At 39.2% G+C, this 19,457-nt stretch overlaps 5 protein-coding genes across 6 annotated transcripts; 2 read left to right on the top strand and 3 right to left on the bottom strand.

Moving 5' to 3' along the window:
• Nucleotides 1-1,739: 1,739 nt before the first annotated feature.
• LOC137129250 (olfactory receptor 6N1-like) lies at nucleotides 1,740-2,681 on the bottom strand. The gene has a single exon (XM_067508195.1). The coding sequence runs from the start codon at nucleotides 2,679-2,681 to the stop codon at nucleotides 1,740-1,742; it is 942 nt and encodes a 313-aa protein (XP_067364296.1).
• Nucleotides 2,682-3,732: 1,051 nt separating this feature from the next.
• LOC137129249 (olfactory receptor 52B2-like) lies at nucleotides 3,733-4,668 on the bottom strand. The gene has a single exon (XM_067508194.1). The coding sequence runs from the start codon at nucleotides 4,666-4,668 to the stop codon at nucleotides 3,733-3,735; it is 936 nt and encodes a 311-aa protein (XP_067364295.1).
• A 4,617-nt stretch (nucleotides 4,669-9,285) lies between these two features.
• LOC137128711 (olfactory receptor 13H1-like) lies at nucleotides 9,286-10,227 on the top strand. The gene has a single exon (XM_067507161.1). It carries the CDS (start codon nucleotides 9,286-9,288, stop codon nucleotides 10,225-10,227), a length of 942 nt encoding a protein of 313 aa, XP_067363262.1.
• A 194-nt stretch (nucleotides 10,228-10,421) lies between these two features.
• On the bottom strand, nucleotides 10,422-14,555 carry chrna10a (cholinergic receptor, nicotinic, alpha 10a). 2 transcript variants are annotated; one of them, XM_067507159.1, is made up of 5 exons: nucleotides 14,421-14,555; nucleotides 13,632-13,795; nucleotides 13,159-13,313; nucleotides 12,536-13,068; nucleotides 10,422-12,451 (listed from the first exon to the last, which is right to left on the bottom strand). In XM_067507159.1, exons 1-5 carry the CDS (start codon nucleotides 14,479-14,481, stop codon nucleotides 11,751-11,753), a joined length of 1,614 nt encoding a protein of 537 aa, XP_067363260.1. In that variant the 5' UTR covers nucleotides 14,482-14,555; the 3' UTR covers nucleotides 10,422-11,750. The 2 variants fall into 2 exon arrangements, with proteins under 2 accessions (XP_067363260.1, XP_067363261.1); XM_067507160.1 differs by having other exon boundaries at nucleotides 13,650-13,795.
• Nucleotides 14,556-15,058: 503 nt separating this feature from the next.
• On the top strand, nucleotides 15,059-19,358 carry LOC137128712 (post-GPI attachment to proteins factor 2-like). Its single transcript, XM_067507162.1, has 6 exons — nucleotides 15,059-15,198; nucleotides 15,347-15,526; nucleotides 15,656-15,905; nucleotides 15,999-16,105; nucleotides 16,191-16,299; nucleotides 17,212-19,358. The coding sequence occupies exons 1-6, from the start codon at nucleotides 15,142-15,144 to the stop codon at nucleotides 17,340-17,342; spliced, it is 834 nt and encodes a 277-aa protein (XP_067363263.1). The 5' UTR covers nucleotides 15,059-15,141; the 3' UTR covers nucleotides 17,343-19,358.
• Nucleotides 19,359-19,457: the final 99 nt, after the last annotated feature.

Here is a 19,457-nt window from a genome sequence, read left to right as displayed (position 1 = left end):
TACTTAGGGTCAACGGTTCAGAGCAACGGAGAGTGTGGAAAAGAGGTGAAGAGGCGAGTGCAGGCAGGTTGGAATGGGTGGAGAAAAGTGTCAGGTGTGTTGTGTGACGAAAGAGTATCAGCAAGAATGAAAGGAAAGGTGTTCAAGACGGTGGTGAGACCAGCGATGTTGTTCAGCTTAGAGACAGTGGCACTGAAGAAAAGACAGGAGGCAGAGATGGAGGTAGCAGAGCTTAAGATGTTGAGGTTCTCTTTGGGAGTGACGAGGATGGACAGGATCAGGAATGAGGACATCAGAGGGACAGCTCATGTTAGATGTTTTGGAGATAAAGTCAGAGGCCAGATTGAGGTGGTTCGGAAATGTTCAGAGGAGAAACTGTGAATGTATCGGTAGAAGGATGCTGAGGTTGGAGCTGCCAGGCAGGAGGTCTAGAGGAAGACCAAAGAGGAGATTTATGGATGTAGTGAGAGAGGACATGAAGTAAGTTGGTGTGAATGAAGAGGATGCAGAGGATAGAGTTAGATGGAGGCACATGATTCGCTGTGGCAACTCCTGAAAGGGAACAGCCGAAAGGAAAAGAAGAAGAAGCATTGTAGGTCATAAAACTGGCCAAAGGTGAATGAAAGGTTTAGCTGGTGGGACGTGAAGGAGGCATGTACAGTAGTTAGTTTAGAAACTAAGACCAAATTTGACAGTGATTCAAGAGATGAAATGTAGAATTAACATCAAATGAAACAGAGACTCTCTGGATCTACTGGTTGTGCAGACTCAGATTGTATTAAATCTCATGTGCAAAGATTTCTAATATGTTAAGTGCTGTAAAACATGAACGGCAAAGACACGTTTTGTTATGACTGTTTGTGGATAAGTTTGGCTGCAAAGATGAATGTAGGACTGTGTTTAGTTTGAAGACTCGAAATTTCTCTAGTTGCTCCTCGGTCTACAGCAGGCACGGATGGATTACTGCACAGCCCTGGGGCCTGGTCAAAGCAGATCAGAGCACCTTTGGGCCAGAGTTTCTAAAGTTACTGATAATATTTCCTTTTTGAAAGAGCTCAGTTAACAAACAAAAAATACACAAAATGATCAAAAACTGACCAAAAACTAACATTTAATGCCAAATCACCACAGACTCACTGCATAAGTTGTGTGTAAAAGTGTGAATCCCCTTATTTTGAAACGGCAAAAATGCTTAAACAAAGATTTCTTTTCTCCAAAAATGTAATAATGAATGCACATTCAACTAGGAGAAATATTCCTTGATTAGTAATTGATTAAGTTGATTTCAGATTTCTACCGGGCTTGGACCAGCACTGCACAGATGGGGAGGGGAATGGGCTGTTAGGGGTTCAGTGTGTTGCCCAGAGACACTTAGACATATAGCTGGGACTGGGGATCTAACCACTGACCCTGTGGTCCGTGACCAATTTAAATAAGGATAATAAGGATAGAAAAATGAAGGCTTTTTAAAAAATACACATTGATCAAAAGCCATAGTTTTGTGTTAAACTGCTAAGTTTTACAACATCTTATAAACTTGGATTAAAAGGCTTCATATTTTTCTAATTCCCACAGACTTTCCCACACTTTTTATCATCATGCTTATCACTTATAAAAATTCAATTTAGTAGAAAACTCCAGAAAAGACCTCAGCTGCATTATGTAATGTAATGATTTATTCTTAAATAATAATAAAACACATTTTAACTTGAGCAGGAAAAATCAAAGCTGAAAAATGGTTACACCATTGGGGAGCATACAGTTCTTTTTAGAACCCTTATCACGCTCTGCCTCAGCTCTGTAATTTTTAGTCCATAAATAATCGGGTCTAAAAATGGGGGGAAAACTAGCACTGACACACTGAGAGCTCTTCTCATGGAAGGGGACACACTTTCAAAGCGATGGGCAATGAGTGAAACCATGATGTTGATTTGTAGGATTAAGAAAACAAGTAAATGTGTGCCACACGTTTGAATAGCCTTTAGTCGGGCAACAGGCTGTTTATTCATAAGACATGTGCATAAAATCTGTGCATATGTGTAAAGTGTTAATATCAATGATGTTCCTTGGACAAAGATTATAGTAAATAATCCATAGTAGTTGTTGACTCTAGTGTCCTCACAGGCCAGTTTCATTAGTGATGGATTGTTACAGTTCAAATCCACTATATTTAGTCTGCAGAGTTTAAACTGTGCAAGCAAAGAAATCAGCGTGACAATCAAAGAGAAATCCACAAGCCATACTGAAAGAATAATTCTAATTAAATTACATGGACTCATTACAGTGTTGTACCTCAGAGGACAACATATAGCGATGTATCTGTCGTATGACATGGCACTCAAGATCAGCAGGTTTCCTGTGCCACAAACGTGAAAAACAAAAGCCTGAGTTACACATGCAGGATGGGAAATCAGTCTGTTTTGTGTCACAATGCTGAATACAAGGTGAGGAAAAAAAGCCGTTGCCTCAACCATGTCAGCAATGAGCAAGTTGAGTAGCAGAATAAACATTGGTTTGTGTAACTTTGAACTCACAGCAATAGTAAATAACACCAACAAATTACAACACATTATAAGCAGATACATTAAAGTCCCAAACAGGAATGCAGGGTAAATATTTGCATGAGATAAGCCCAGAGATTCCAGTGTCAGCAAAGCTGCAGATGATACATTTGTGGACATAAGAAAAGTACTGTGAACTGCTGCTTTTATCGTTAAGAATCTTGCCAAATGCTGAAGGAACAAAATTCCGCTGAAAAAAAGAACATATTAAGAAAGAACTTTAGGAAATGTGCTGTGGAGTAAGTCAGCTGTTCATTGAATATCTTACTGTACCTGCAGATGAACTCGGCTGGAACATGTAACATCACAGACCCAACTTTAATCACGGACCCCAGAGTCCAGTGCAGAAGGTTTTTTATACAAGGATCGCTGTAAACATGTATGATGTAATGCACTTTTAAAATAATTGACTTTTGATTAGGACGTCAGAGACACAGTGAAGATGTGAAGAGTCTAACATATTTATTTTTTAATGTACATTTATGTTGTCATTTATGTCATCATATGTTATCACCAAGGAGATTGAGTTCATATTCAAGCAGCAAATACTACACAGTCACTTTGTGTCTCACTTTGCGTAAAGCAACAATAACCTAACAAAATCAAATCAATCTAACATTTTTAGGAGATAAGATGTTAAACAGTGCCATGAGAGGAGGGGGAGACTTTTTTAGTACACAGGAAGTTGAAGTAAAGTTCTGCCTTCAAAGTCTTTTGTAATATTGGGAGTGCGACTGCTGAGTGGTTGGATAATTCATTCTACCCTCATGGCACCAATAGTTTTAATGAAATATGATTAAATCTGTGAAGGCCTCCGGACATTGTTTGTCTGCAGCCTGTCACTTATGAAATTTCCATTTTTCACTTGTGAAATTTCCATTTTTTATTTTTAATAAATTTGTTACAATTTCTAAAAAGGTGTTTTCATTTGGTTGTTAGGGATAATTGTTCATAGACTGAAAATGTACAACACAAAGTGTGAAAAACGTGATTACTTTCTGAGCATTTATCATGTTTTAATCAGACTATTTAAAATGAATGATTTTTTATGTTTTTATATTTATATAAAAATCTGTGATTCTACAACAAGTAAAACTTTAATCAATTATCACATATTCCACAGATCGTGGTGGAAAAGTTAAACAAAACTAAACAAAATTTAATGCTGTTATTAGGCAGATACTCTATTTCTTAAGACTCTCAGGAGAGTTTTTCGAATTTCACTTGTATAGAGCCCATATACAATTGGATTTAGGAGTGGAGGAAGTACAAATATTAGCATTCCCATTATCTTTTGCAAGTCAGCGGAGACATTTTTGAATCTATGCGACAAAATTGTGAAAGTTCCCACAATCTCAAACATGAGGAATATAACCAACTGTGCAACACACGTGTTGACAGCTTTGCTCTTTACTTCAGACCTTCTAGTAACCACACATGTGATAAGAATCTTCCCGTAGGAAAATCCCTGAACACACACACTTATAACCTGCATGACGGCTGTGGTAAACAGTCCTATGATATTATTGACTGTTGTGTTTCCACATGTGAGCTTCAGAAGGGATGGGTTATCACAAAACACATTCATAATTACAGATTTGCACCTTGGAAGCTTTGTTTGCAAAGAGAACAGTGACACAATGAAGACAAAGTCTAGAGTCCAAACTAGCGAGATGATACAAACAACAACTGTGGGGGTCATAAAAGAGGAGTAACGTAAGGGTATGCAGATGGCAACAAAACGATCAAATGACATGGCTGCCAGAGTCAACAGTATTCCACCACCATACATGTGCAGCAAGAAAGCTTGTAAAACACAGAGAGGGTAGTAAACGGTAGTAGTCTCTGTAACAATGTCTGAAAGTACTTTTGGTAGCATTGCAGTTATGCCAATTAGGTCATTGAGAGGAAGACTGAACAGGATGAAATACACAGGCTTGTGCAGATTTGTCTTCACGATGATCAAAGTCAGCAAAGTCAAGTTGCAAAAAATGCCCCAAAAATAAATCACAATGCCAAGAAGAAATATGAGATACTTTCCTCCACCTGGAACAACAAAGGCGTCCAGAGTTAACTCAGAGCTGAAGCCGTACGAGTCGTTTTCCATTCTCACCTCAGTTAATTGTGCAGTCGACTCGTCACAAGCTGTGCTGACGAGTCGAAAACTGTTGAAAACTGCACTGCTCAGCTTGCTTCATTTAGTCTTCTTTACGTCACCTTTTACTTTAGGGATTGCTAATGACTTTGTAAATGATTCATCGAATTGGAATTACTAAGTTTTGGGAATGAACCCAGAGTTCAACAGTTTACACATGTTTGCCAATTTACATGTTTTAGGCCCAAGTAAATTACTGTGTTTGGACTTGATTATACGTGAGATTCAGTAACCAAAGGTACTGTACTAAATGTATGTGTTAAAGAGGAGGCATAAGGAGACTGTAAAGAAAAGTGAAGGAGAGAGAAACAAGAAAGAGCCTGAAAGACTTTTTCAAGAGGTGAAATACAGAAGGAAAGCAGATGATCAAGATCCCTGAAAAAGCTCTGGACTACGTCTTATTTCACCTGAGAAAATACTGAAGAAAACAACAGGGTTTCAGAATTTCTTATGACTGTTACAACACGGAGCAGCACGGTGGTGGAGTGGTTAGCACTGCTGCCTGACAGCTAGAAGATGCCTGGTCGTAATTTACCTGCCAGCTGTGGCCTTTCTGTGTGGCGTTCACATGTTTCCTCCCACAGTCCAAAGAAACGCATGTTAGGAGTGAATAGTTTGTATGTCTCTGTCTCCCTGTGTTGAATCTAAGATAGACTGGAGACCTGGTCAGGGTGTAGCCCACCTTATGCTTAAGGACAGCTGGGATAGGCCTCAGGCCCCCTTGACCCTGAACAGGATAAGTGGTTACAGATAGTGCTTACTTTTAAAATGATGTGCCCTGAACGCAAATTCAAACAATTTTAAAAAAAAATCACTATGACATATTTTTAAATCCCAGTTTTTTTTTTAAATTGGACTTAAAACTGGTACTACAGATTCCAATGGATGTTGACAAATTAATAATATTCAGCATTGTAGGTCATAAAACTGCCCAAAGGTCAATGAAAAGTTTAGCTGGTGGGACGTGAAGGAGGCATGTACGGTAGTTAGTTTAGAAACTAAGACCGAATTTGACAGTGATTCAAGAGATGAAATGTAGAATCAACATCAAATGAAACAGAGACTCTCTGGTTCTACTGGTTGTGCAGACTCAGTTTGTATTAAATCTCATGTGCAAAGATTTCTAATATGTTAAGTGCTGTAAAACATGAACGGCAAAGAGACGTTTTGTTGTGACTGTTTGTGGATAAGTTTGGCTGCAAAGTTAAATGTAGGACTGTGTTTAGTTTGAAGACTCGACATTTCTCTAGTTGCTCCTCGGTCTACAGCAGGCATGAAGGTTCATGCTCAAAACTGAGTATTCAACTAATGACGCAGCCACATTTTGGCATTTGTACTGCTGAGAAGACGTAGAATATGTTTCTATTAATTTCCAACTGATGTTAATATGTAACACTGGAATATGGGAAATGTTTCATGCTACAGTAAAAGCATCATATTACTACTGTAGATAAACTACAATTTGTCCAAATTACATCAGCTGGATGTGTCATCACTGAGGCAAATGCATTCATTAATGAGGTCCTGTGAGAAAGGATGAAATGATGTGTTATTATCTGTTTCAAACTGTAATTAGTCCCCAGACAGCTAGTAAACCTCCGGCTGATGATGAGTGTCTTTGTTAATTGCTGATGAAGGTTGTTGTCTAATAAATCCTTTGGGAGGCTGTTTTTTCACACATCAACTATAAACATTAAATTATTTTACTTTACTAACAAATTGTTTTATTATGTTACAGTATGTTTTTTAGGTTCACAGTTAAAGCAGAACAGCATGGTCTTCAATAGAAAGTGTTTTTTTTTCTTTATTTATTTACAATGTTTTGGGAAATCCACAGTTTTAATTAAATATCAACTATTAAAATGAATCAGATATTTAAACATCCTTGTTCAACCATCTCATTTTTTTTTTGCTTTGTCCCAGAGGAATAAGAGTAATTGAAACAGAGCACTGAAGTGGTCACATCAGGCTTTGGGGAACAAGAACCTGGTGCACACAAAAGGCCAGTTAGGGCATCAGGAAACACTAATCATCTCACCAAGGAGAACTGGACGGGATGGACATGTTAGCTGCTTTGAAAATTGATTAGACCCATGATCACTTTATGTGGTTTTGACCCTTTACACTTTACCACAACACTAAAAGCCTCTGCCTGGTCAGGTGGTTTTATAAATGGACACTCTGACCAACCTGCAGGAGCTCTTCTGTTGGATCTGTCCAGGCAGGTAACGCTAAACTCCCTTCATGCATCATTGGACCACTTTGGTCTGTACTGACCACTGCATATGAGGAACAGCCCACAAAACCTGCCATTTTGGATCACAGTGTCTGCTAAACTAATACCTGTAATAATCATTGGTCATTATTGTCTATTTACTTCACCTGACAGTGTCCAGCAAAGTTGGTCAAGGTCCCCATTTCTAAATTTGTGAGATGAACAACACAGATTTGAAACAAACATCCGAATACGAAGGTATTTTTTTTTTTATGTATTTACATGTCTAATATAGGTTCGGTTTTAGGACATCTTGTGAGGACCTATGTTGTATGTCCATTCACATACAAGACCAGGATGTCTTTCCAGGAGCATTTGGGAGGTATATGTCTTTTACACATCCACACAAGGTTCAATATAAAACTTTATGCCTACTTGTATGTAAATAATGAACTTCCTTTTTTTATCTTCTCACGATTCCTGAGTGAACTGTCCTGTAAACAGCCTGTGTGATTCTTCAGATTTTCCTCCTGGTTTGTGGTTTTGGCTCCTCCAGTCTACAGGTCAAAGTACCTTTGCTTAAGCTGCTCCTAGTGTGTGCTTGTTTGTGTCTTAAAGTCATGTTGAATAAAACCATCTGCCCAATAACTCAGTGTAAATGTGACGTCTCGGTGCAACAAGAAATGCTAAACACGATGTTCACAGCACATGCTGAAGGATGTTGCATAAACATGCAGAAATTTGAATTATTGGTTACAAAACATCTAAAAAAGACATTGCAAATACTGAATTTTTGGCTCCTCGGGGGACCTCTTTTGGTCCTAGGACATCTGATACAGACTTACAGAATAGATGTTGATGTGCTCTTGTTTGATGGGGGGTTTGGATGCTGTGGCTGATTGGAGTATATGGGATGTCAAAGTCATAAGAATTTGGTTGGTTATGTTTATTGCATCAGAGCAACGTCTGTGGTGTGAATCAGTCTGCAATGTTTGAGGCATCTTTGGAGAGTTTCTCTGCTGTTCTGATGTTTTATGAGTTTCATGACAGGGCAGCACGGTGGTGGAGTTGTTAGCCGGCGGCCTCACAGCCAGAAGGTTGCAGGCTGGCCGTGACCTTTCTGTCTGGAGTTTGTGTGTTCTCCCCGTGCTTGAGTGGGTTTCCTCCCACAGTGCAAATGGCTGTCTCTCTGTGGCCCCCCCCCACAATACAAATAGGATAAGCCGTGACAGAAAATTCATTGCTGGATGAATTTCATGAGTCTGAGGTCAATTTAAACTTTACATTGTCCCAAACGTGTCTCATTAGTTTACCAAAGCATATAACTGTTTAGACTGAGCTGTTGTACTTAGTGTTGCTGCCATAACTGAGTCCTCAGTGTTTGACCTTTCAGTACCTGTGCATGTATAAGTGTGAAGACTCACGTGTTGAGGTGAGCAGGCCTTAGTTTATTTGGTATTTGGTTTCAGAGAAAGGCGGAACAAACAGCTGTGCTTCCCACTGATATACAATAATGGCAACTTTGGCTTTTCATTTTAAACCCTTATTGTTTTTTTGACATGTTAACTTTAGTCACAAAAAGGAGTCGATGTTCCTTCCATTAAAGGGACTGATGGGGCTTCACTTGCCCAAGAGTCTTCCACGCCTATCTAAAAAAACCTACGTCTAACGTCAAATTAAAGTTTTCCTTATCTATACATGTGGGAATCTTCAATACAAGGAGCCCAACTGTAGATAAATAAAAGACCGGAGAGCAAATGGCTTTTCCATCAGTGAAGTGATGTTAAATGATACTCAAGCAGAAAAAAAAAAAGATTGTGATGCAGCTACTGAGCTCTGATTTCCACCTCCACAGGTAAAGTTGTATCTGTTTGAACTAATTATTTTAACCGGCAACACTGTGATGATGTCTCATTTTCTCCTTGACTGAGATTTTTGCTGCCTTGTATCTCACTTGTAAGTCGCTTTGGATAAAAGCGTCTGCTAAATGACTAAATGTAAATGTAAATGTGATGTCAGCTTGTCATTTTGTTCAACATTTACTGTGTATATTCAGAGGAATGAACATCACGCAACCTTTGTGCAGTCATTATGTCTTTTGGTGTCATTGTCCCGTCCACTAAATGAAACACATTTGCTCAGATGATAGGTAATATTTTTGTTACTAATTGTTGTCACTATTTAATATTTTGGATTAATATCTAGAGTGGGAAGAGAATTAAATGAATGTATGAATAAACAGAAAAACAAGTTAATTATTTCTTCGGTTGTCTTTTACAGGAGTCTTTCAATGTAATGCATTCACCAGTTTATTTCTGTCTCTCTTTTTCAGGCTTTACACCACTTTAAACAAAATGGAAAGAAACATCACTCATGTGATTACAAGCGATGTCCTAAAAATCCAAAGTGTTGACATATCTCCAAAGTACACATACCCCATGCTTTTCTTACTGCTGTTCGTTTACTTTTCCCTGCTTTTTTCTAACTTCGGAGTTCTTGTGCTGATCATCGCAGAGAAGAGGTTACACCAGCCCATGTATATTCTTTTTGGCAACCTTTGTGTCAATGATCTGATAGGTAACACAGTCCTGCTTCCTCAGCTGATGGCTCACATCATTTCCACAGAGCCGTTGATCACCTACAACCAGTGTGTGGTTCAAGCCTTCCACAGCCACACCTTTGGTTCGGCTTCACACATGATTCTCCTCACAATGGCCTTTGACAGATATGTTGCCATATGTCACCCCTTAAGGTACAACACAATCATGACCACCAAGACTGTGATCATGCTGTCTGCAGCTGCATGGGGGGCATCATTGGCGCTCGTGTCTGTGCTGATAGGTTTCACAGTGAGGCTGTCACGATGCCGATCAGTTATACAAAATGCTTATTGTGACAACGCATCACTGTTCAAGCTCTCCTGTGAGGACGTGTCCATTAACGAAATCTACGGACTGTTTTTCACCGTGCTGCTCTTTAGTTGCTCAGTTGGAGGTATAGCTGTCACCTACTTCAGGATAGCTCTCATCTGCTATATCAAGAGAAACAAGGAGTTGAATAACCGAGCACTGCAAACCTGTGCGAGCCACCTTGTTGTCTATCTTATCATGGTCTTGTCTGGGTTTTTAACCATCATACTGCATCGTTTCCCAAATTATCCAGATTTGAGGAAGATTGCATCCATTTTATTACATGTTGTCCCTGCTAATTTAAATCCAATTGTGTATGGAATGCAAACAAAATCATTACGAGTTAAAATTGTCCAAATACTGCAAAGAAAAGTGTCTCCAACCTGACACCCTCAGGTTGCAGGTATAAAGACACATGTGATGTAAAACTCGATGCCTGTTTCAAATGCATGTAATAAATCAATTTAGGATGAAGTTAGTTCTCCATTAAAAAGCATACTGTATGTCTGATTTGAGAAAGAGAAACATGCTTGAGCAATAAGAATATAAAATGTTTATTCATTTATTCTTATTCATTATTCATTACAATAACATGTTCAAAACAGATTATGTGAGCTTCATTTGAATGGGTGTGAATGTGCAAAAACATGTTTGTTTTAACATCTAAAAAAAGAAAAGCTCATCCTAGTGTGCTAGACTCAACAAGTGTGTTTCCTAATACTCACGTAGCATTGATAACTGTGTAGTAATTTGTCATTTTGATAATTGCAAACTTCCTGAAAATTACACAATTAAACTGTTGACAATGAGACAATTGTAACTATTACAGTGACAAAACCTAAAACTAGATTATGTGTCAGGATGCAGACATGTGTATTTAACCACAGTTAAAATCTCTTTCCAAAAAGTACAAAAACACAGGTTAAAAAACTTTACTATACTGTATGCCTACAAATATAAGTTTACACACAAATACACTTGGGTCCAAAAACTCCTAAAGATACATTTTGCACCCTTTTAAAAACATCCCAAAATATTTAGGATTTAGGAATATTTTTCAGCCTCTTAAGTAAGAATGTAATCTCTAGGAATAAATCTGCCACAGAAATAGCTAGCAATAAAAAAGGAAAAACGTAGTTAAAAGAGCTCATTTAGAATTTAAATGTAAAATATTACTAGTAACTAAATGTAAATTAAGTGTAGTGAGTAAAAAGGTCAATATTTCCTTCCGAATTGTTAAATTTTAGTACACAAATCGTACTAAAAGTGCACTTGGTGCTTGAGGAAATATATTTAGTTACTTGCCACCACTGGATTAAATCACACTAGTAAAGTTTTGTTTATTTAGCATTACTTCTCTGACTCTAATGAAAAGACCTGATCTTTATGTCTTACTTCTTTCTTCTTCAAATAGAAGTTGTCGATTTCTGTAAAGCTTAAAATTTAATGTATTTATTGTCTTAGAATCAATGAGCTGGGAATCTCTTTATCAACAATTAGCCAGGGCTCTGAATAAACGGCCTCTCATTATTTTCTGGTTCAGCTTATTTTTTTTTAAATAGAGACATTTGTGAAGCAACAGTGAATGACATGAACACAATTTCTTTTAAATAATGTATTTTATGTCTCTCTTGACTTAAATGTTGCTATAAAGAAAATAATCACCATGTGATTTTGTTTAACTAAATGCCATAAAAGAAAAAAATATACATGTAGACAGTTTTCATTTTTGCACAAAGCAAACAACAAAACTTCTGAAGAGGACCTGAGTCTAGTATTACTCCAAGATAAGACGACAGTTCTAAACAGTTAAATATCTTTTAGGATTAAATCTAGATCTTAACACATCCTGTAATCCCCCGTATTACTCATTATCTCATGTACACCAGTTAACACTGACTTGACTGCAGCTAGATGGCTTTGCCCATGATGAGAAGGCTCATCAAAAACACCATAATGAAAAATATCCACATGAAGAAGCGATCTAAAACCTTGGCTACCTTCTTCCACTCCCCGGTCCGTTTCTGTGTGGCCCTCTGCTCCCTGTAACAGCTGGCAATGTAGTCAATGTTGCACAGCAGCTGCTGCTCACTGACTTGGGTGTTGCATGGAAGCTCCCTGTCTTTTCTCCCTCCGTCACTCAAGCCCACCTTTCGGCATCTCCTCTGACCCTCTGAATCTCCACAGTCTGCGCTCGTGAACATGTCATTCTTCCAAGTGCTGTAGTGGTGCGTAGGGTTCTTCCCCACTGAGCCTGCCGGACTCACCATCTGATCCACGTCTTCTCTCTCCTCTGCAATCATGGAGCCCACTGTCTCTTGCCCTTTGTCCATTTTGAAGACACATTCCTCTCTGCCGGGTCCCACCTGACCGTTCATGGTGCAGTTGGTGTCCCTCCAAAGTGGAGGCTCCTGTTTCTCCGGCTGTGGCGACATGCAGTTCTCCCCGACTTCATAAACAAAGCACATTCTGGCCAGGTACTGCAGAATGACTTTCTTGGCCCACTTGGGAACAGGCTTGGCATCTGGACCACAGTGGTGTATGTTCATGATGAAGATGGTCAGAGCAGTGGAGGCTGTGATCATGGTCATGGTTGCAATGTAGTACTTTCCTATAGAAGAAGGCAAGAAAAGAAAACACTTTCATGTTTACTCATCACACATGTTGAACTTTGACCCCACTTTATTGCTCTTACCAATAAGAGGGACATTCTCAGATGGGGGCATGATCTCTGCAACCAGCAGCTGAAAGACAGTGAGAGCCAGCATCACAGTGACTCCCAGAGACACCTTCTCTCCAGAGTCAGCAGGCAGGTAGAATCCAAGTGGAGCCAGGAATGAAATCATCACACATGGAATAAGCAAGTTGAAGACATAGAAGGACGCTCTTCTCTTCAGTTTAAGAGTGTAGGTCACATCAGGGTAAGGGTCAGCGCAGCAGCCATACAGAATAATGTTTCTCTTAGCTGGCATACCCAGCACCTCCCACTCCACGTTTTCCACTAGGTCAGCCAGGTCGGCACTGTCCATGGCGTTCAGGATGTCCAGCTGGTTACCGTTGTAGGTCCAGGAGCCGTAGGTGAACCTGCATTGCTGAGCGTCAAAGGGGAAGAAAGACACGTCCACTCTGCAGGAGCTCTTGGTGATGGCTGGGGAGTCCCACATCATCTGGCCGTCGTGTCTGATCACCACATTAGTGTCCATGGGGCCAGTGAAATGATTGTCAGCACTGAAAGAGGAAGACACTAATGTACCACAGCTGTGTTTGTACTAAGAGTCAATTATATTTACATACAGATACATATATCACAGAACCTACCTGTTATACAGGACTATGTCAGGTCTCCATACGTAACTACCAGGTATGCGGATGGTATCGAGTCCATCATAATCGTCTTTTTTCCATTTGAGATATGCATCAAACCACACTTGCCGTATCCATAAATACGCAGTCAAAATTTGGTTTCGCTCATCCTGAAAGACATTGGAGGTCATGGAAAAGAAATGACACAGACAAATGACAGTTAAGATACCAAAAACGATTTTTTGTAATCATCAAAATGACTTTATTAATATATTGGGTATTATCTCTAGACCTGCAAGAATTCTGTTCATTCTAAGCTTATATTTTAAATCTGCTTGTTTTTGGTGGAGAAATTGAGAAAAAAGTCCAAGAGACATTAATTTTACTGTGAAATAAAACGAGAATTCTCAAAACAAGATAATCACATTCTTTTCCACAATTTTTACTTAATTTTATTAATATTTTTAGATCTAATCATGCACACACACCATGACGTGTTGTTTTACCATGTCAATAATCTGGGACAGTGTGATCTGCAGGGTCACATTCAGGATGGTGTTGGTGTCCTCCACAGGCCTCAGCGCACTCGTGTAGTTGGAGAATAAATCATTCAGGAGCTTCTGAGCATATTTCCCCTGAGCACACGAGCAGGCTGAGACAAAGACAGAAAGACATGTCTATTGTCTTTTAGTACTCATATCCACATTCCTGGATCTGTGCAAATATGAATTCAACTGTGTATCTAAAGCCAAAATGAGGTCTTTTAATTCTTGCATATTACGTTGTCTACATTTATTTTGATCAGATCAAATTGTGTTTTAATTTAAAATGATCACATTTCTGTTCAGTGCAATGCTGGAGCAGTTGACGTTATGAAAATATTGGCTCTGCAGGAAACTTGAGGAAAATTATTTTTAAATGAGAACAGACTGTGACTTATGTCCTAACTGGGGCTTGTTCTCGGTGTCAACAGCGGATTTGGACTGGCCAGATGTTAACCCTGAATCACGGTTTCAATAAAGCCTCTGAGCTGGATACAAAGGTTCACAGGATTATGATGATAGCAAAATCCCTGAACAACTGGCTGCGAGATTCTGGGTAATGGCTTACAATGAAGAGCAATGGCAATAAGAGAAGAAACTGACTGAGTTATTAAACTAATAAAACCACTACATTAACGAGTTTAGTTTCGATATTTTATGCGATTTATTTAACATTTCTTTCTCATTCTTCTCAGTCTTTTGATAAAACATAAAAATAACCGAAGAGAAACTCACGTGGCAAAATACCGACACACAGAAGCAATCGAAACAAAGTTTGGACTCGCCATCGTTTCATCTTGCTGCTAGTAACCGTCTCGACCCAAAGACCAATGAGAGCTTCATTCACCAAATGAGAGAAGTGAAGAAAACGCAGAATCTAGCGGACGCTAGATTTGTGTCCAGCATAGGAAAAACAGAGGCGGGACAGACACACACAAAAAAAGAAAAAGAAAAAAAATGCTGGTGCACATGTAAACCTGCTGCGCACAAACAAGTCACGCACACGTGCAGGAGGCACATTGGTGTGTATTTGACGCCTCATTTTTATGGGAACAAACGCGATGTTCGCTCTGTTTCAGCACCACGGAGAGTTCCCAGCTGCACCATCATTCACACAAAGCGCGTTTTGATTCGACACAGTGAGAAACGATTAAGACGCTTTATTTTGACATGTGCTGCAGCAGCATCTGTCCTCTCCTCTTCTCACTTCTCCTTCCGGGTGCTGCTGTCCTCCATCTACTGTATTTTCCTCCTGCTGTCCGTCGCACAAAGAGGATGCAGCATCCACAGGCCTGCATGTTCTTATCTGAATGAGTCGGATGCAAAAGAAAAAAAAACCCTAAAATAAATGCACGCAGCATCGGAAGAGTGTAAGATGGCTGAATGATCCCCAGCTCCATTCTCAGGGACCTCCTGTCCGAATGATTTAGGTCCAGCGTGCAGCCTGGTGTCATGAATGCTAGTTGGGGTAACACACCTTTGTAAACATCTTGGAGGCTGGTTCGTTTTTGCAGTAAGTGCATTCAGCAGCAATGCAGCAGCATGTTCCAGTAGCTCTACATGTTCATTATTGTCCAAATGCACCTCACAAGTGTTGGTTGTTGACCTTTGCCACATACACCGCCTTGTGATGCGGATGCTTTAAAATCTGATTGTTGCAGATCCAGTTTAACATGCTGCAAGCCTCTAATGCTTTGGGCCATGAGAGGCCCCTGGTCATCCGGATATCCTTCACCACCTGTGTTCTGGCAACTGTGTGTCTGCCACTGCTCGGACTAATAACCTGTGTCTATATATCCTCTGTTTTTCATTTTGAGGATTCTACTGGCACACATTGCCAGGTAAAGTCATTTCACTTGGAAGAACCATGAGGTTTCCCATTGTGTTTTTTCCTTTTGTTCTCGTCTTCTTTCTCTGTTTCTTTTTAAAAGTGAGATTTTTTAAACCAAAACAAACTCATCTGTTTCCAGGTTCCCAACTACCTGCCGTCCATCAGTGCCTCAATAAGCCTGAGTCCTGAGTGCCACATATGGCGCTTTTGCATCGGCCTGCACTCAGCACCAAGGTTCCTCGTGGCTTTCACCTACTTCAAATTCTACAAAGCACATTTTGGCTCAAAGTCTCCTGAGAGTTCACTCAACTGCCTGAACCTGGTCTTTTCTATTTCTGAAAACCTCGGCCTCCTGCTCCTGACATATGTCTCATCCAGTGAGACATACTGTGAGTATTACATATTCTGACGTCATTTTAAATCACACTTTCATTCTGAGTCAAAGCTGGGCTGTGTATGTGTTTTATTTTCTCCCCCTATAGTTGTACATAAGGAAGGTTTTGTCCTCTTCATCGTCAGCTCCCTTGTGTATATGCTAATAACCTGCCGTCTGTGGAAGGCTATTAAGAAATATTCATTAAGTCCTGAGGTTAGGTGATCACACACTTTAATCTAAAGTCTCATATATGAACTGTTGCTCTGGAACTCAATGATGTCCTTTTCCTTCTGCACAGGATGCCAAATCTCACCATTGGAAAATGCGGTTTTTAATTCTTAATGTCTTCTTCTGCGTTTTTGCCGGATTTTTTTACTGGAAACACAACATGTACTGTGAATCAGGAAGTAAGTATTTAATCAGATTGTTAGATTTTGTTTATTCTGTAGAAGTTGTAAACCGTGCTTGTAGGAAAGTGCCTCGACATTTAAAATCGAGTAGTGGGCTACATGCGAATAAACATGTTGTTTAGCTACATTTTGTATTTGTGTAGCAGTAATACTGTAGATAAATTACTTTTTTTTTTTTACCATTTTTGTGATGTGAATTACAAAACAATTTGAATCATAAAAGAAAAGGAGTGTTTATTTCTCAACTGTAACTCAGGTCTTTTAAGTAGCCCTCCCCCATCTTCCTTTCATCCGGACCTTAGTAAAGGCATCAATACATCATTCATCAGGCAGCCATTTCACTTTGTGTTGTGATTGTGCAAATAGTCGCACATTTTGATTATTGCTGTTTAGGAACAAATATTCTGATGTTTTTGCCTTATCGCCTGACAGAAATGTTTTATACTTTGCTGTGAATATTAAAGGGATTTTTTTTTATCTTATTTCAAATTTAGCACATATTCAATAGGACAAAATTGCAGTTCCAGCAATTGATATTTTGTCTATTTACATTTAGAAATATGTTTCATATTATTATCAAATTGCATTCTGTCATGTTTTACATTTACACAGTTTCTGAGCTTTTGTAATTTTGTGTCAAATATACATTCTCAATGTGATCTTTTGTTAATAAGAACCTTAGACTTCTTTTTCTAAGCAGCGTTAGTTCACCAATCTATATCTCCCTATGTGATAGCTTTGCTGTAGTTCAGCTTCTTCAAGTTTGGTGGCTTGAAAAGCAGCATGTCAGTCACACACACAGTAAATATGAGGGAACGGTGATGTTACCTACAACGAAACGTGAGCAAAAACATGCTGATCAAAACTTACTTCTATCACTCAGTAAACACCTGTTTCCTCTCTTCGCAGGTTATACACTGTTTGCCCTGTTTGAGTATCTTGTGGTTTTTTCCAACATGGCCTTCCATCTCACAGCCGTGTGGGACTTTAAGAGCCGTGAGGTCATGGTCATTTCATCCTCAGAGGATAAAGACTTCTGACTAGAAACTGAAGAGCTCAGTAATGAATGTACCACCACTCCATCACCTGCTCATAGCAGCGTCGATCCTGCTGAAGAGGAAGAGTGGGATGAAGGCCTTTTTCATATATTTCCATGATGGCGACTCTCAAGTGCTCAGACAGTGACACCTTTAAATGTCCCCCCCACTATTACGAAAAGATATGAACATGAAGTGTCTGTGCAGTTAGCTGTAAGTGTATTTTTGTCTCAGTGTTTCAATCTCAAATGCCTTCACCTGGACACGTACTGTCCGTCGCATCACGTCAACCTTGAACTTTGGTACAAGGCACTAAACGTGTGTACTTATTGTACAGTATGTGAACTTGTGCTAAAGTAAAGTGACAGTTCTTCAAGTAGGCTGGAATTTCAATTTTCAGCCCAAAAATATATTAAAAAATGCCTTTTGAGAATTCCAAGTTTATTGCCATTACATGTTGTCTACCTTATTCATTCTGATTGTTAGCAGCTGAAATGTTTCCACGTGGGAATTTCTCTACAACACATGTGGCCTTAATACCGTGTCAACCTGTTAACCTGCTGCAGGTTTTCTCATCACACACGCTCAATGACAGTAACTGTGACCTAGATGTTAGTGGTGCTGGATAAAACCCCAAGTAGGAAGTGAAACTCAGTACTGTGAGAGGCCACAAACTCACTTGCCAGTTGCAGATTGGTGGAAAACATTATGAAACTGAATAATAGGCTTTAGGTGTGTTTGGTGATTTCCTAGTTTGTTGAGTACATCTAGACAATCTGAATGAATCAAGCACCACAACTAAAATATTGGTTTGGCATTTGTAGCTGTTCCTTCACATTCTGACTGAGCTACATTTGTTTCTTACAGTTTACAACATGTGTACAGAACCTTAGTGAACGCACACAATAGATTATTACAGTAAGTATGAGTCTACTCAGGTGCTACATACTATAACAATATCTGCAGACACCTGTTTCCATCCTCCGTACCAAACCCAATGCTTATAATGCAGGTCGCATTTAGGGAAAATACTCATATTTGTTTTAGCATATTGTTCATACTGCATCTGTATGAGTTGAAGTTATTAAATGTGGCTTTCAATTTTGATTGAGTCACGCAGTGAAGTGTATTTATGTTCTATATAGTCAAATATTACAAATGTAGAGGGGGTGGAGTGTAGTTACAAAAAGTAGAACATACAACTTCCTTCCTGTTGTTAGGCCCTTTACTCTAAATAAAGTCTCCCCCAAAAATAAACCCTTTGACGGGAAAAAAGGGACAAAAATAAAAGAAACCTTATGATGAATTTCTCTATCATCGCAGACATACAACAGAAACAGATATCGTGGGGACCGAACAGAGCAGAATGTATAGACTTAAGAGATGAACAATCAGCTTCAGATACCACCAGCAGATCAACAGGATTAAAGGATTGAAGCAACTCTACACAAATAATTGACTGAGTGACAGTGGTGGACCATGCTGAAAGACTTTGTATAATTTTGTTGTTCATACTTATACATGTACAAGTTTGCTTTTCTTTCACCGAGCTGGGGTGGTACCTGGATTTGTGTTATGTTATCATATATAATGATAATAATGTAAAGTACATCTGTCTGACATGCTTCAAGTAACACGGTGGCCCTGAGAGCTTGAGAAAACACATCTAAATCTAAATCTCTTCTCTTTGTGATTGTTGTCTTAACCCGTTTCGGGGGACACTACAGTGTGACGGACATTTAGATTTGCAAATGTATTTTTAGTTGCTCCCAGAGCCATTTCCATTGGGTTGTAGCTTTTGTACCACAGTTTTTAATTTGCATGTATTGTGGCTTTTGCAGCGCTCTTCTCAGTTTGCTTGTGTTCTGTCTATTTACATGTGTTTTCTCAAATTGCAGTGCTTTGAGCTCTCTGGGCCATAAAAGACCTGAAGACAGGAGTATACTGTAGAAATGAAGTTAAATTTAAGTGTAATCATGCTTTAATCTTTTTTTGATAGACGCTGCAGTGTGATCACTTCAAAAGTCCACTAGGGAGCAACACTAGAGTTATTTTCTTTTTTCATCGGTGACGTGTATTACACACTCCAGCCGCTAGGGGGAGAAGAATCGCCTATGT

The sequence above is a fragment of the Channa argus genome, chromosome 6 (assembly GCF_033026475.1).
Source record: "Channa argus isolate prfri chromosome 6, Channa argus male v1.0, whole genome shotgun sequence".
In the NCBI taxonomy this organism is placed as follows: Eukaryota; Metazoa; Chordata; class Actinopteri; order Anabantiformes; family Channidae; genus Channa; species Channa argus.
Note: the sequence above shows the minus strand (reverse complement) of the source record. Positions and strands in the feature narration are given on the sequence as shown.

Excerpts from the sequence above, each read along its gene's own strand:
- LOC137128711 (XM_067507161.1), top strand. The coding sequence starts at position 9,286 with ATGGAAAGAAACATCACTCATGTGATTACAAGCGATGTCCTAAAAATC.
- chrna10a (XM_067507159.1), bottom strand. The coding sequence starts at position 14,481 with ATGAAACGATGGCGAGTCCAAACTTTGTTTCGATTGCTTCTGTGTGTC. Across the intron at positions 13,069-13,158 it reads GACATAGTCCTGTATAACAG|TGCTGACAATCATTTCACTG; the intron begins GTAGGTTCTGTG and ends TTCCTCTTTCAG. Across the intron at positions 12,452-12,535 it reads TGAGAATGTCCCTCTTATTG|GAAAGTACTACATTGCAACC; the intron begins GTAAGAGCAATA and ends CTTCTTCTATAG.
- LOC137128712 (XM_067507162.1), top strand. The coding sequence starts at position 15,142 with ATGCTAGTTGGGGTAACACACCTTTGTAAACATCTTGGAGGCTGGTTC. Across the intron at positions 15,199-15,346 it reads GAGGCTGGTTCGTTTTTGCA|ATCCAGTTTAACATGCTGCA; the intron begins GTAAGTGCATTC and ends TGATTGTTGCAG. Across the intron at positions 16,106-16,190 it reads AATATTCATTAAGTCCTGAG|GATGCCAAATCTCACCATTG; the intron begins GTTAGGTGATCA and ends CCTTCTGCACAG.
- LOC137129250 (XM_067508195.1), bottom strand. The coding sequence starts at position 2,681 with ATGTCCACAAATGTATCATCTGCAGCTTTGCTGACACTGGAATCTCTG.
- LOC137129249 (XM_067508194.1), bottom strand. The coding sequence starts at position 4,668 with ATGGAAAACGACTCGTACGGCTTCAGCTCTGAGTTAACTCTGGACGCC.